The 17,405-nt window shown below is 40.4% G+C and overlaps 1 protein-coding gene across 7 annotated transcripts in view; it reads right to left on the reverse strand.

Annotated features, from left to right (window-relative positions):
- LOC124721246 (CLIP-associating protein 1-A) overlaps window positions 1-17,405 on the reverse strand; it is a 245,297-nt gene that overhangs the window by 113,188 nt on the left and 114,704 nt on the right. For all 7 annotated transcript variants that reach the window (XM_047246107.1, XM_047246106.1, XM_047246110.1 and 4 more), the window contains one exon: window positions 3,539-3,685. In XM_047246107.1, the coding sequence (XP_047102063.1) occupies window positions 3,539-3,685 (147 nt within the window). The remainder of the gene's footprint in view (window positions 1-3,538; window positions 3,686-17,405) is intronic.

Here is a 17,405-nt window from a genome sequence, read left to right on the forward strand (position 1 = left end):
CTGAGTTGTCAGCGTGACAGAATGTCATACCTAATGGCCCGGGATTGGTTCCTGGCTGGGTCGGAGATTTTCTCCACTCAGGTACTGGGTGTTGTGTTGTCTTTATCATCATCATTTCATCCCCATCGACACAAAATTTATTTTAACTAATCCAGTATTTTATTGACAGCCATACTTACCAGATTGCCTTTGTATATTTATTTGCTCTTTTTACCATAGATCACTCTGAATGAAAGCCCCAAGATGTTTAACAGTTTGACTGATTCCAGTGATGCTCTGGTAATATCTTCACAATTGAATAATACACTATGCGATCAAAAGTATCCAGACACCCCCAAAAACATAAGTTTCTAATTTCAGGTTCATTGTTCTGCCACCTACTGCCAGGTACTCCATATCAGTGACCTCAGTAGTCATTAGACCGGGAGAGAGGAGACTGGGGCGCTCCGCGGAACCCACGGACTTCGAACGTGGTCAGGTGATTGGATGTCACTTTTGTCATAGGTCTATAAGTGAGATTTCCACACTCCTAAACATCTGTAGGACCACTGTTTCCAATGTGATAGTGAAGTGGAAATGTGAAGGGACACGTACAGCATAAAAACGTACAGGCTGACCTCATCTGTTGACTGACAAGAGACCGCCGATAGCTGAAGAAGGACGTAATGTTTAATAGGCATACATCTGTCCACACCATCACACAGGAATTCCAAACTGCATCAGGAGTCACTGCAAGCACTATGACAGGCAGGAGGTGAGACAACTTGGATTTCATACTCGAGCAGCTGTTTATAAGCCACACATCACAACGGTAAATGCCAAACGATGCCTCGCTTGGTGTAAGGAGCATAAACATTGGACGATTGAAGAGTGGAAAAACGTTGCATGGAGTGACGAATCACAGTGCACAATGTAGCCATCCAATGGCAGAATGTGGGCATGGCGAATGCCCGGCGAAGGTCATCTGCCAATGTGTGTCATGCCAAGAGTAAAATTCGAAGGTGGTGGTGTAATGGTGTGGTCGTGTTTTTCATGGAGGAGGCCTGCACTCCTTGTTTTGCAAGGCAATATCACTGCACAGGTCTACATTGATGTTTTAAGCACCTTCTTGCTTCCCACAGTTGAAGAGCAATTTGGGGATGGCGAATGCATCTTTCAACATGATCGAGCACCTGTTCATAATGTACGGCCTGTGTCGGAGTGGTTACACGACAATGACAGCCCTGTGATGGACTCGCCTGCACAGAGTCCTGACCTGAATTCTATAGAACTCTTTTGCGTTGTTTTGGAATGCCGACTTCGTGCCATGCCTCACTGACCACCGACATCAATACGAATTCCAGCATTACCGATGGAGGGCATCACAAACTTTTAAGTCATTTTCAGCTAGGTGTCCGGATACTTTTGATCACATAGTGTATACAACGAGTTCTCACTGTGAACAAGTTTTCTGTCGAATAATGTACCCTGTACAAAATTCTATGAAGACATTTTTTATTTAATGGCTAGTATGAAAGGACTGCATCAAAGATTTCAGTAAGTCAAGACACATGGCACCTACAGCATTCTGGATCCTGCGAATGAGATGTCCGAGATGAATTTTACACCACTAATGTTTATGGAATCAAGTGTTGATTCTCACTGAAGAGTTGCTCAATCTCTAAAAGAATCAGCACATGTTTACACAACACATGTTCCATAATTTTGTAACAAAATGATGTAAGAGATCTATAATACTTTACATCTCTTAAAAAATTGCATCAAAAACTGGAACCTTTTTTCCATCCACATAGGATATTTGACAGTACACAAACCTACAATAAACTGCTGCTTGAAAATTAGTCTCTTTCTTTTTTTGCACAACTGATTTAGTATTTAATCAATCATGTAAATCACTGGAGTTTCCTCTCTCAAGAGATACTGATATTGTAATCATCTACCTCTGTATCTATCATTTTTGTAATAATGGGAAAGTGCAACAGTTGTGCAATCTTCTTCAATGAAGTGACTTTAGAATACAGACTTTGTCTTTTGTCAAACTCATTATCACCTTCATTACCATACCATTGCGATCAGCAAATGAGTTGAAGGATGAGTTTATTACATGACAATAAGTAAACCAAAACATCCCCACTTTTTCCCCTTGCAATTTAGCAGACAGTATTTTGCAAAACATCTACACATCTTGTGTAGCTCTTCCATGCTCATTTTGGCTTCATTTAAAATTTGTTTGTATGCAGAGCTTCAGCTGTAACTGGGCATTGCAGTAGAGGTTGAAGATATCACTATTCAGTTGTAACTTTTTTTATTTGTTTTTTATTATTTTTCAATTCTTAAAGCACGACCTACTTTGGACTCTTAAATGCCCATCATCAGGTGTGATAACTTTGTATTGTGACCTTGAGTGTCGTGATTGATGAGTACAGGATGCAGTGTACCACCAGCGAGTGCAGAGCCTGGAAGGAAACAAAACCTTACAACTGAAGCAGTATCTTTAACCTCTGCTTTTGCAGTAATTTTGTAACTTTGTTATTAGACCCTGGTGGGGACTTTCTAATATGATACATATTGCTCTAAGGCAAATAATGAAACACTTTCACATCTGAATGGCATTGTTACATTTGGTTTCACAGCATAAACAAAAAGAAAACTTCATATAGACAGTATTACAGCAGAGAAGAAAATTAATTATAAGATCAAAGAGATGGATTATCTGTATGCTTACTACAGGCATGATCATTCAATTTGTGCTTAAAAGATTTTGATGACCACAACATTTGTTGGATAGAGTACCAAAACTAAGGGCTGACTACACATGGTATTTCCCTCCTGTTCTTGTGTGAATCATCACAAATTTTGGAAACATAGCCATTTACAATTGCTCGTCATGTGATTCACAAAAAATCTTTTGCATCAATGTATACAGCCCTTCTCAGTTACTTGTGGGATTACAGTGGAAAACATACTGCTGATACTGATTTCATTCATTTGACCACACAACTAAGTCCACTGGACGACATCAGGGTGCACCTTTTTTCTTTCTATCATCCTGTCTACCGCAACAGGAGTGTGACAGTACCATTTATGTGAATTTATCGATGAAGTGAATATAAGGTGCTTACTAATTTTGCAAAGCATCAATGAGAGAGAAGAGGGGTGGAGGAAGAGTAAATGAAGGACAACAGAAGAGGAGGGGAGGAATATTCAGATTATATAACCTGTCGATGACGAGGGCATCAGAGATCGAACACATGAAGGGACCAATGAAGGAATGAGAATGAATTTGGCAGCATTCTTTTCAAATTTAGTGATCTAGGAAACCCAAAATCTGAATGGTGAGATGAAAATTTTAATCCTAAATACAGTAGGACTAGGATGGTAAAAAGGAAGAGGAATGTGTGTGTGTGTGTGTGTGTGTGTGTGTATGAGTGAGTGAGTGAGAGAGAGAGAGAGAGAGCATGCGCACATAGCTCAAATAATTTAACTAAATCTATAAAAACAATGTATACACTAAAATAAAACCAGCAACTATACTTACGAAGAGACGCCCCAGATCCTACTTTATGTCGAGCTAAAGCAGCATACTGTGCTCTTGCCTTGGCACGTTGGGCTGCCTGCAGATCAATAGCACTATTAGACCGGAGTGCTGAAGGGCCAGGAGCTGAACCTCGACGTGGTGATCCATCTGCATAAACCAAGATAAATTTGTAACATTTAATATGTTACGGATGAGAGACATTGTTTTGAATGCCATGCTGACTGCTACTTAACAGTGACTACGTCAAAAAGACATTCTTTCAATAGTGACATTTCCTAGAGTACATGTATCTTGAAACTTAAAGCTTTTCGAGATAAATGGAATGTTTCCTGGTTACCATCTGCAAGTATCACATTTAGTGAATCACTGCCAGTGATATACATGCAAGTTAATCATCAGAGAGAACAATCAAATACTTAAAAAATGTAGCTTCATCAGACTGTGTATACTGTTTGGTTAGTGCATTTATTTGTATGTAATACGTTGGTTTTAGGAACTTAAATGTATTTGATTTGTGCTGTGATGTCTCAAAGATTTTCAGTAATTTCTTTCCACAGCATATCTCTCCTTACACTATAGTTGATAGTTGTGTCTTTGCTGTGTGAACAAAACAAGTACCTGTGCCTATGTGCCTATAATGCTCAGCAATAAAGATTTGCAAAACATACTATATATAGAATATATGTAATTGCCAATGACCCCCCCCCCCCCCCCCCCCCCACACACACACACACACACACACACACACACACACACACACACACACACACACAGAGAGAGAGAGAGAGAGAGAGAGAGAGAGAGAGAGAGAGAGAGAGAGAGAGAGAGAGAGTCAGCCCTGGTGCTGTGGCCTGACTCGGGTGAGACGTTCACACCAAGTGGAACAAAAAGGACAAGAGGTTTGAAAAACGGGGCAGGTAACAGCTAGGAAAGAATGGCAGCAATGGAACAAGATAGGAATGTGCCACCAGCGAATTCACCCTGAAGCAGAAAGGGGAAGTCCATATGGTACACATGATGAAATAGGAGGAGTTGGTTAAGGGGTAATGGGTGAGAGCCTAGAACAGAGAAAGATGGAAACGACAGAGAGAAATAAGTGGGAGCAGATTATGAGATAGAAGACTCTGACTAAATTCAAGTGTTGGAGAGAGACTGAGGAGGGTTTGGGAGGGAAACCCAAGAGACAGAGTTGACGTGGTTATGAGGAATGTGTTATCTGATATTGAGACCTGAACTTTTTTGTGATCAAATATTATGTTCATCTACATATACATCTACATGGATACTCTGCAAATCACATTTAAGTGCCTGGCAGAGGGTTCATCGAACCACCTTCACAATTCTCTATTATTCCAATCTCATATAGCGTGCAGAAAGAATCTTTCATACAAGTTCTGATTTCCCTTATTTTATCGTGGTGATCGTGCCTCCTTATGTAGGTCGGTGTCAACAAAATATTTTCGCATTCGGAGGAGAAAGTTGGTGATTGGAATTTCGTGAGAAGATTCCGTCGCAAAGAAAAACGCCTTTCTTTTAATGATTTCCAGGCCAAATCCTGTATCATTTCTGTGACACTCTCTCCCATATTTTGTGATAATACAAAACGTGTACTCCATCAGTCCTATCTGGTAAGGATCCCACACCGTGCAGCAGTATTCTAAAAGAGGACGGACAAGTGTAGTGTAGGAAGTCTCCTTAGTAGTTCTGTTACATTTTCTAAGTGTCCTGCCAATAAAACGCAGTCTTTAGTTAGCCTTCCCCACAACATTTTCTGTGTGTTCCTTCCAATTTAAGTTGTTTGTAATTGTAATATCTAGGTATTTAGTTGAATTTACGGCTTTTAGATTAGCCTGATTTATCATGTAACCGAAGTTTAACGAGTTCCATTTAGCACTCTAGGGACACTTCCCACCCACATAATTCAGAGAAGCTGGTAGTGGGCTGAGTGGAGTGACACAGATGGTGCAGGATATGAAGCAGCCATGAAGCCAAATGTGTTTTGTTCAATATCATGCTGGCCACAATTTTGCAGTGTCATCCATTCAAGTGGGCAGCTGATGGGTTGTCAGTCCGTCATAAAAGACTCTGCAGGCATGTGATGCAGTCCAGAAATAAAGCAGAGAAGACTGGTGTATCATTCTAGTGATAAAACAGGTTGTAAATGGGGAAATCCACTGGCATAGGCAACTTTGACAAAGGGCTGAATGTTATGGCATGGCACTGGGACCAAGCATCTCGAAAACAGTGAAGCTGATTAGCGGTTTGTGTGCTACTGTTATGACCATCACTGGAAACTGGTTGGAGGATGGGGAACCTATGAGAAGACAACAAAGTATTAGGGCTGGATGGGCATACCTCATCACAAAATGTGGAGGTCGGAGGCTTGGCCAGTCTGTAAGGCAGAATAGTTCTTGTTCTGTGGAAGATCTGATTGCAGACAATAATACTGGTGCTGGTACAACTGTTTTGGAACACACTGTTCAACACACACTTCTGAACGTGGAACTTCACAGCAGAAAACCCCTACTCCTTCCCATGTTGCCCCAACAACATCGTCAACAATAATTACATTGGACACAAAATCATTGAGATAGGACTGAGAATCAATGGAAGCACGTCACCTGACTGCCTTAATCATGTTTCTTGTTCCACAACGACTATATTAAGAGTCCACATACATCATCATCCTGTCCAATAGCTGATCAACAGATGCACTGTGTTCAGGACCCAGGCCCATGGGGCAGTACAGTGATATGGGGGACATTCACCTGGGCTTCTATGGGACCTGTGGTAGTAATCGAAGGGACTATGAACACTGGACTACATGAACACTTGCATCTCTCCATGCTTGATGGATCCCCTGATGGTGTCGGAAGTTCCATGCAGCTTTTCACGGATGATGCTGTAGTATACAGAGAAGTTGCAGCATTAGAAAATTGCAGCGAAATGCAGGAAGATCTGCAGTCGATAGGCACTTGGTGCAGGGAGTGGCAACTGACCCTTAACATAGACAAATGTAATGTATTGCGAATACATAGAAAGAAGGATCCTTTATTGTATGATTATATGATAGCGAAACAAACACCAGTAGCAGTTACTTCTGTAAAATATCTGGGAGTATGCGTACGGAACGATTTGAAGTGGAATGATCATATAAAATTAATTGTTGGTAAGGGGGGTGCCAGGTTGAGATTCATTGGGAGAGTCCTTAGAAAATGTAGTCCATCAACAAAGCAGGTGGCTTACAAAACACTCATTCGACCTATACTCGACTATTGCTCATCAGTGTGGGATCCGTATCAAGTCGGATTGACAGAGGAGATAGAGAAGATCCAAAGAAGAGCGGTGCGGTTCGTCACAGGGTTATTTGGCAAGCGTGATAGCATTATGGAGAGATGTTTAGCAAACTCCAGTGGCAGACTCTGCAAGAGAGGCGCTCTGCATCGCGGTGTAGCTTGCTGTCCAGGTTTCGAGAGGGTGCGTTTCTGGATGAGGTATCGAATACATTGCTTCCCCTTACTTATACCTCCCGAGGAGATCACAAATGTAAAATTAGATAGATTCGAGCACGCACAGAGGCTTTCCGGCAGTCGTTCTTCCCGCGAACCATACGCGACTGGAACAGGAAAGGTAGGTAATGACAGTGGCACGTAAAGTGCCCTTTGCCACACACCATTGGGTGGCTTGCAGAGTATAAATGTAGATGTAGATGTAGATGGTGCTGGCATCAGCAGGATAATGGTCCATGTCACAATGCCAGAAACATGATACAGTGGTTTGAGGAGCACAATAGGGCTCCCTTGTAGATGTCGTGGCCACTAAATTGCTTGATCCAAATCCGACGGAACACATCTGTGATGTTATCAGGAATCAGCACTACACTCCCAAATAGCCAGCCTGTAATTATGGATATTGCATGTGTTATTTGGTGCCCCACACCTCTGGAAACCTACTGATGACTTCTCACATTCATGCCATGAGGAATTGCTGCTATGTTGTGTTTACAGGTGGATCAAGATGCTATTAAGCAAGTGGCCCTACTGCCTTGGTTCATTTGCGTAAATGGCATAACTGCTTTGAGCAGTTGCCCTGTCTCTGATGGGGTAAGTTATGCTCATGATAGGCCTGGGATAAGATATACTGGATGGGTGTATGGAACATATTCTGCACCTGAGCCTTTCACAGGTATATAACCCAAGTAGTGTGAGTGTGCATGTGCATGTCAAGGTAACAGTCCACTGAGACAAAAGGCCAGCTCGTTTTGTATTATCACATAATATGGGAGAGAGTGTGGCAGATATGATACGCGAGTTGGGATGGAAGTCATTAAAGCAAAGACGTTTTTCGTTGCGGCGAGATCTATTTGCGAAATTTCAGTCACCAACTTTCTCTTCCGAATGCAAAAATATTTTGTTGAGCCCAACCTACATAGGTAGGAATGATTATCAAAATAAAATAAGAGAAATCAGAGTTCGAACAGAAAGGTTTAGGTGTTCGTTTTTCCCGCACGCTGTTCGGGAGTGGAATGGTATAGAGATAGTATGATTGTGGTTCGATGAACCCTCTGCCAAGCACTTAAATGTGAATTGCAGAGTAATCATGTAGATGAAGTAGGAAACACATTGAAGCACTGCTACAAGGCAACTCTCTCACTCGGTTGATATCCTAAGAGGATTTCATCAATCAATTTCACCAAGTAAAGTTCCAATATTCCATACTGAATGTGGCCTCTATCATTAAAACAAAAACTGAGTGAAGTACATTCTATCCCAGCTTTGTGTGCAGATTTGCCACATTAGCTAGCAGCTGAATGATGTTACATGGCAACATGGGTACCCGAAATGTAGACATTTGTAACAATACATAGGATTACGGATTAATGGCTTTACTTACAGCAACAAAAGACTACGTCACCTCCGGTAAAGCCCTGAATATCTGACTAAGACTAATATATATGTATATGAGGCACCGCGGTACCCCAGAGGCTGCTACCTAATGGAGATTTGTTTTGCCTCAAGAGTCACCCATGACATTAACATGTAGCACATGTTGAGTAACTGTTATTTTAAAATATATTTTAAACATATAAAAATATTTTAAAATAGAGTTCGATGATCTCAGTAGTTAAACTCACATTGTGAGAATGACATTTTACTATCATGACACATCATGGCTTCTTATGACGTCTACAGCTTATAGTTTTAGTCCCAGTCCCAGTCTGGAACACCCAGATTCACCAAATCAACACTCAGTAAAGACTGGCTGAGTTCCCTTAGGCACTTATCATTTGGCACAGCAATGAGGACTTGTAGATTATTGAATATTGTGGACACAGTGAGCCTTCACCTCATAAATGATATGATACCTGCTATAACCACGTACATGATATTTGGATACACAATGCAGCACCAGCTGCTGGTGCACTACACTTTGAATATTCCGCCAACAGAACAGCATCTGCGTGGACCAGCCACCAGAGGCCGCTGCAGTGGCCATATGACTTGTGCACATGACACGGCATGTCACGCCATCTACTGGAGCCCTCCTCTTTATATGCATGGTGCAGCAGACACTTGCTCTCCCACTGTGTTCTTACTTATCATTTGCAAGTGATTATATCAGTGCTTGGATTGTTTCTATGTTTGTATTTATGTTCTCAACTGTTGTTCACTTGTATGCGGAAGAAGAATTAACTATGGTTCATTTTGGCCGTACTGTTGTTTGTTTCAACAATACAACACCTGTTATATTAGTTAAACGAAAACTATTCACTAATTAAAGTCACTGTTTTGAAATTAAGTATCTGTTGTACTCCCCCTCCCCAACAAAAACAAAAAAAACCCACTTGAGAGAGCTAAAACAACACAAAATAATGATGATATAAGAAAATGAATGAAACACTAAAAACATATGCTCACAGAACAATAATTCATGAGTGTACAGATTTTCAGTTATGCACAACAGAAATAAAGCAGCAGTCACATTAGGTACATTTTGAAAGGGAGAAAGATGGAAGATATGGGTTAAGCCCATAGGTGATGAAACTGCTGGAGACTGCCCTTGAGCTATGCATGGGAAAGAGTATGTCATGAAATTGGCTATGGTGTCTTCAAAGGTACCATCACGGTTTTCACTTGCATGATTTAGGAAAGCCACTGAAAATATTATTATCTTATTTCTAACCAACAAGACAAGTGATTTGAAGCCCACTCCTCCTAAACGGAGTACAATGCCTTGACCACTCTGCAACCTCGGTGATGATTTTGGAACAAAAGAAATTTACAGTCAGACCTTTTACCACAACAATGAGACTCCAACAAGGAAAAATACAATACCAGAATGCACAGTACTGGAAACATACAGCTATCATTGTATGTTCAACTACAATAAACACTGTAAAACTTAAGGGTCACAAAGGTACACCAGTAAATACTAAAGAATGAAGAGAATGTAGTAAGCCACTGAGATCTCAAAAGACCTTATATAACTAAGTGAGGTGAAAATTGAAAGGTGGCTCACGCTTTAGAACACTAAGAACTATCCCGAAAAGTCTTGATGATCCTGTGTATATCTGTTGTCTACTTTCCTCAAGGGGTTTGCATTTCAGCTTTACTCACTCACTGTTTACAAACTTTACCAGAGATAAGTTTTTTTTTATTTTTTTTAAAGGACCTTATGGTGTGCAAGGATTATTATAGTGTTACACACTGGAGAGCCAAAGAAACTGGTATACCTGCCTAATACCAGGTACTGCCTCCATGAGCACGCAGAATTGCTGCAAGATGACATGCCATGGACTCAACTAATGTCTGAAGTAGTGCTGGAGGGAACTGACACCATGAACCCTCCAGAGCTGTCAATAATTCCATTAAGAGTACGAAGGGGTGGAGAACAGCACGTTGCAACGCATCCCAGATATGCTCAATAATGTTCTGCGGAGTTTGTTGGCCAGCACAAGTGTTACAACTCAGAAGAATGATCCTGGAGCCACTCTGTAGCAGTTCTGGACATGTTGGGTATTGCACTGTCCTGCTAGAATTGCCTACATCAAACGGAATGCACAATGGACATGAATGGATGCAGACAAGATGCTTACGTACATGTCACCTGTCAGAGTCATATCTAGACATATCAGGACCCCATATCACTCCAACTGCACATGCCCCACATCATTACAGAGCCTCCACCAGCTTGAACAGTCCCCTTGCTGACATGCAGGGACCATGGATTCATGATTATGTCTCCAAACCTGCACATGTCCATCAGCTCGATACAATCTGAAACGAGACTTGTCAAACCAGGCAACATATTTCCAATCATCAACAGTCCAATGTCGGTGTTGATGGGCCCATGTGAGGCGTAAGCCTTTGTGTCATGCAGTCATCAAGGGTACACAAGTGGGCCTTCGGTTCCGATGATGTCTTATTGAATAGTTTGCATGCTGACACTTGTTGATGGCCCAGTATTGAAACCTGAAGTAATTTGCAGAAGGGTTGCACTTCTGTCACTTTGAATGATTGTCTTCAGTAGTCATTGGTCCCGTTCTTGTGGGATCTTTTTCTGGTCACAGCGATGTTGCAGATTTGATGTTTTACCGGATTCCAGCTATTAATGGTACACTAGTGAAATGGTTGTACAGGAAAATCCCCACTTCATAACCACCTCTGAGATGATGTGTCCCATCACTCGTGTGCCAACTATAACATGAAAGTAACTAAATAACTCACTTAAATCTTGATAACCTGCCATTGTAGCAACTGTGCCAGACATTTGTTGTCTTATATAGTCAGTGTCGTATTCTGCCTGTTTATCTATCTCTGTATTTGAATGAGTATGCCTATACCAGTTTCTTTAGCACTTCATTGTATATCACTGGATATTTTACAGAGTGATAAAGAAGCCCACTTACTTTTGAAATTGCACTATTCATGAAATAATGTAGTTAGAGAGAGGGCAAACTGAAATGATATGCGGTTTTACTGAAACAAAACACTAGTGCAGCAACTGGCCAAAAGATGGCGCTGGACAGCAATACATCAGTAACATCGCATGACAATCATGTATAAAATGAGCTGTAGTGAGAGAGAAAGCCAGATGCACCAGCAATCACGGCATGTTGGTTTTATCAGGAATGACACTATTCGCAAAGCTTTGCTATCAGAATGGAGAATCCACTACTGCATCTTTACGATCCTATCAGCATAAGAAGGGTGTTCAAACAGTTAAAGGTCGTCTGACAAGTGTCGCTGTGAAGAAAATGATCACAAAGTTCATAGCCAAACGCTATTTAGATGATCGGTCCGGTAGTGAATGATCAGACTCCAATTGCTACTTCTGCTCAGGTAGTTCAGGAAGAAATGGAGGTATCAGCAGGTTCATCTCTGCATGGTTAAGTCAGCGCTCATGAAGTTGCATGTTGCACTGGCATTCCATGCACTATTGATTAGAGTGTACAAAGGTGTAGCCTCCAATGCTATCTGTACAAAATCCCCAATTGTCATGGAATATTAGCCACCGATTTTGTCACACGGAGGGCATTTGTGGTGTGGGCACTTCAAAGAATGGGGGACGATGACAACTGTTTGTCTAATGTGTTGTGGAGTGACAAGTCCACTTTACACTTTAAGGGTGTGTCAACACCAACAACTCCAAAATTTGGTTTACCAAAAATCCTAGAACTGTCATGGAAATCCAACTGCATGTCGAGAAAGTCATGGTGTGGCTTGGATGTGCCACATTAATTGTGACTGGACCCTTTTACTGTGAGGAAATGTGAGCTGCTGTTTTCAAACTGTCAGCATGACAGATTGAAGGTATGCCAATATGTTACAGAATTGCATCATCCTTAGCCTGGCTAATAAACACCTGCTAGAAGGTATGACTTTTATGCAAGTTGGCACTTCACCCCATATTGCTACATGTATAAAAGATTTCTTGTTCATATTGTTTGGCGAGGATCGCATGCTGAGCTGCCACTTCAGTCATGCTTGGCCTCCCAGGACACCAGACCTCAATCCATCTGATTATTGGTTGTGGGGTTACCTGAAGTTGCAAGTCTACTGCAATCATCTAATCTCATTAGTTGTGCTAAAAGAGAACATCTGACGGCAATTTCTCACCAAACATACTGAGATATACAGCACTGTTCACGACACTGTCCCTGGACTGCAGGTATTGTTGATGAATGATAGCCGACATGTCAAGCATATGTTAACATTGTCTTTGCTGAAAATAAATTGTTACGCTACTTATTGCTTTGTATCATATGAAGTGCCATCTGTTGGTCATTTTGTGCACCTTTTTTTGCTTTCAGTAGAACTCCATGTCATTTCAAGCATATATGTCAATTTTTACCTCACTACTCACATTAGTCCATGGAATGATGAATTATCGAATGTTAATAGATTTTTGGGTCACCCTGTATAAAGGCATTTAATAAGTGAACATGTGCTGAGTTTATTTTACAAATATGTCATGCATACAATTTAAAAAAAAAAAATACTTCATTTGAATTATAATTTTATTGCATAAACCTAATCGGGTTTTCATTTGAACTGTTTTGAAAATAGGCGTGTCTCACTGAAGTTCCTTATTACTTTTGGATGTTCACTGTCAATTTTTTGATTCTGAATTACATCCAGCTGTAGTTTTTGTGTTCTGTAGCTTTCTAGCGTCTCCAGGGTATTTAGTGTATGAAAAATGGTCAGCACTTTATTCATGTCTGGTATTTGGCAACATTCCACACAGATGGGTTGTGACAACTGGCTTAACTAATTCTTTAGTTGAAGGGCTGCCATGTGTTCAAAAAATCTAATGTCAAAGGCTTTCCCTGTCCTTTTAATATAGAAGGTTCTACAACTACATTATATTTTATACTCTCCATGTTTCCAAAATTTATCTTGTCTATTTACTATATGTGGAAATGCTATTCCTTGCTTTTCTTGGTGTTGATTTTATGTTTCTCCAGGATTTCTGACTTCCAGTATAAGACAGTACCAATGAATGGTGTGTTATGGAGTGAGTGTTTTTTTATGTTCTTTAGCTTTGTCACACACTTTGTTACCGGCTATGTTGTAATCATTCTGTTATGGTTTCAACTTTGTAACCATTTTTCAGCACAAAATTGCCAACTACTTTGCAATACAGATTTTGTTACAACTGCATCTTCTGACAGGCAGTGTTAGTCCCTATGGAACATACTCTTAAAACGAAAGCAAAGCCGCCGTAAAGAGCCATGAATAAAAACTTGAAGTTTAGTGATTGGTTACATTGTATTTGTTATTTTTACTGCAATTATACTCTTACACAATGATGCAGCATATCAAGAGCCCAACGTCATCTGGTAAACAGTAGAGCAACGTTAATTAGCATTTAAGCATTCATCACTCTTAATGTCATCATTGTATGAAAACCTCTATTTGTGTGTGTGAAAGGAAGGAAAAATAATTACTTAAGCTGTTACACAATTTAACTCCCTCAAATGACACTCATATTTGCAGTACACACCAAGTAAGGAAGATTTCGGAAGACTACTTGATTCTGAGAATTATCATTCAGATACAACTGCTAAATTTACAGCTTGTCTGGCATACATATCTGGTAATAAATATCATAATATTAATGACCAACAGAAAATGAAATGATTAAAATGCTGGAAAGTGGATCATCACTCATTTGATAAATGAAGTTGCAATAGGAGTGCAAAGTGTAATTATCCATACTTCGATTTCTTTAAACAGGAGTAGGCTATTTACCCAATGAATGAACTACACAGGACTAATTCAGTATCAATGTTATGTATGTGACAGCCAGTGTGAACAGTCTCATTAGGAAAGCATAATCATGTGGATCTCGAATACTCAATGATATTTCAAGAATTCAGCTAACTGATGTTTTCTACCACGTACCATATCACATCGGAGTACTTATCAGACACTGTCAGATGAAATGCTGCTAGTTCACACAGAGATGTCTGAAAGGAGTCCACACGAAATACGTTTACCATGTGTGGTAGAAAACAACTGGCTGCACTTATAAAACATAACTGGGAGCTGTAATGTTTATATAAACATGAGACAGCAACTAGAGATAGTCCACTAGAGATAGTCCAGAGACAGGATTTAATGGGGTTTGGGAATACCAGTGCTTATAAAATGAACAGTAGTTAACAATAATCAAACCTAAAATACACAAAATAAAGAAATACACACCAAAAATAAGGTTCGATAATGAAACTGAGATAAGATGGAATAAGATGTGAAACAAATACTAACAAAGAGATAGAGGGGCTGGCCAGTACTTACCTCAGCTCAGTACAGCCGATAGATACACATAAAACAGAACTGAAAATATACATTCCTAGCTTTCGGAACTTTGTTCCTTCATCAGGGAGGAGAGAGGGGAAAAAAAGGGAAGAAGGGAAAGTGGATTCAGTTACTCACAACCCAGGTTATGAAGCAACAGGGAAAGGTAAACAGGGAGGGTAGCAAGGATGGAGGCATCGTTGTCAGGGCTTCCCTCTGACAACCATGCCTCCATCCTTGCTACCCTCCCTGTTTACCTTTCCCTGTTGCTTCATAACCTGGGTTGTGAGTAACTGAATCCACTTTCCCTTCTTCCCTTTTTTTCCCCTCTCTCCTCCCTGATGAAGGAACAAAGTTCCGAAAGCTAGGAATGTATATTTTCAGTTCTGTTTTATGTGTATCTATCGGCTGTACTGAGCTGAGGTAAGTACTGGCCAGCCCCTCTATCTCTTTGTTAGTATAAGATGGAATAATTGTTTTAATCCAACAACAAAGAAATGAACACAATATACAGATAAATACTTAAAATCGAAGGGTGACAATCAACAACAAAGGTCTCTTAAATTGATAGGAAATAGCGCATGCCATTATCTTCAAAGGTAACAAAGATTACAGGTATGATACAAGTGCCAAGAGATTATTCATATCTCATATGCACATGAAGTGGCGCAAAAATTCTACAGCTTGGTGACATGCCATGAATGAGATACCTATTATCATTCTGTATAACACAGTATTGGCATACAACAACAAGGAGATAGAAAGGGTGGCCACTGTCTCTCCTCATCCTCACAATAGATGGGTTCATCACATTCTGATGATCTTTCTAAACTATGATTGCCCTCCACCCCCAGTCCCTTGAGGTAGGTAGTGTGTGTGTGTGTGTGTGTGTGTGTGTGTGTGTGTGTGTAGAGGGGAGGGGGGGGGGATAGAGAGATTAAATGGTGCTGTCATATACAGTCCCACATAAAGTAATAATTGGATACAAAATTTTCCAATTCTTATGCAGAATTTCAAACCTGCAAGAAGATATGGATAGCAAATTTCTAACAAGACACATGCACCTGACATCCATCATCAAGCAGACGACATGATGAAGTTCAGACGTCTTCCATTCTCAACATACATAATACTTCCTCATTTGGTAACAAAAGAGTAAAAGTCAACTGGGGTACAGCCTAATACAGGATTACCATGATTGAAGTTCCAGTTTCAAAATGCTCTAGAAAGAAAACCACTGCTCAGAATGACATCAAATTTGAACAGCATATTAAAATGCCATTAGAAAAAAAGAATTAGTTTGTTCCTCAGTCTGTGTCTGAGACTCCCATCACTGTCTCCATGAAGGATTGCACACTCCTGAAAAGCTTCATCACAAGAATGGTGACTGCACCAGTAGCCCTGCAGAGAATCCGGACACTCGAAAGCATGAAAAACTGAGATCTGATGGAAAAATTGAAAAATTGTTGGAAACCAACAAAGAGTTCAATATAGTTTAGAGATAAATATTTAAAACCAAAGCGCGACAACTGACAAGAAAGGTCTCTAATTGAAAAGGAAATGGCACATGCCTTTACCTTCACAGGTAGCAGTGCATGAGTTCTGCTCAGGTTCTGGAGAAATTGGTTACACAATTCAAAAAGACAGATTCTTTTGAAGTGCAATGTGGCAGAGGGAGGAAAGCAGTTGATCCAATGTCTGTCAAAGACATAATTGCAACACAGCACAACAAATCAAGCAGTATTGTGCAAAAATGCTGCACATGGGGGAAGCTCCCCAAACATTGGACATGCTTTGAGCAGTGTGTAAAATTCTACAAAACACCCTGCATTGCTCTCCATACATCATCACCCATGTTAAAGAGTTGCTTCCTGCTAACCTGCCAGCAAGACAAACCTTCAACAGTGTGGATGTGTTGGTAGGATCATTTTTATGCAAGATGGTACTCCTCTGCACATTGTAGTCAGATAAGCAGCTGCTGCAGAGGAATTTCAGAAATGCTAGAATTATCAGCCATCATTTCCCTAGAGTCTGACCATCCCAATCTTCTGATCTTAAACCGTGCAGTTTCTGTTTGTGGGATTATCTGAGAGGTGTTGTGTTCAATGCTCGAATGTAGTTGAAATGAAGGCATGCACTGAGCAACATATTCTAAATGTCTCCCGAGACACTCCAATCTGTTGTGCAACATGCTGTTTCTCAATTTCAACTTGGGGCAGAAAACAGTAGACAGCATATTGAACATGGCTTGTTTTGGTATCATAACAATTAGAAACCAACGTCATTTTACTTTTGATGCAGTTTTTGGCCACATGACAATTAAAAACTGATTTTTTCCATCTGATGTGGTACGACTTTGATATGGTGTTTCTTGTTGAGTGCCAAACTTATGCAGTCATGCACTTTGAACAGTACGGATGGTGTAACATGCAGCTCAAACCACAGCTGTCACACTGCGATTCCATCTGTCATTTGTAGAATTTTCATGAACTATGTATGTATGTGTGTGTGTGTGTGTGTGTGTGTGTGTGTGTGTAATACACAGTTCAAACTTGATATCATTC

This window comes from Schistocerca piceifrons, chromosome X (genome assembly GCF_021461385.2).
Source record: "Schistocerca piceifrons isolate TAMUIC-IGC-003096 chromosome X, iqSchPice1.1, whole genome shotgun sequence".
Classification (NCBI taxonomy): Eukaryota; Metazoa; Arthropoda; class Insecta; order Orthoptera; family Acrididae; genus Schistocerca; species Schistocerca piceifrons.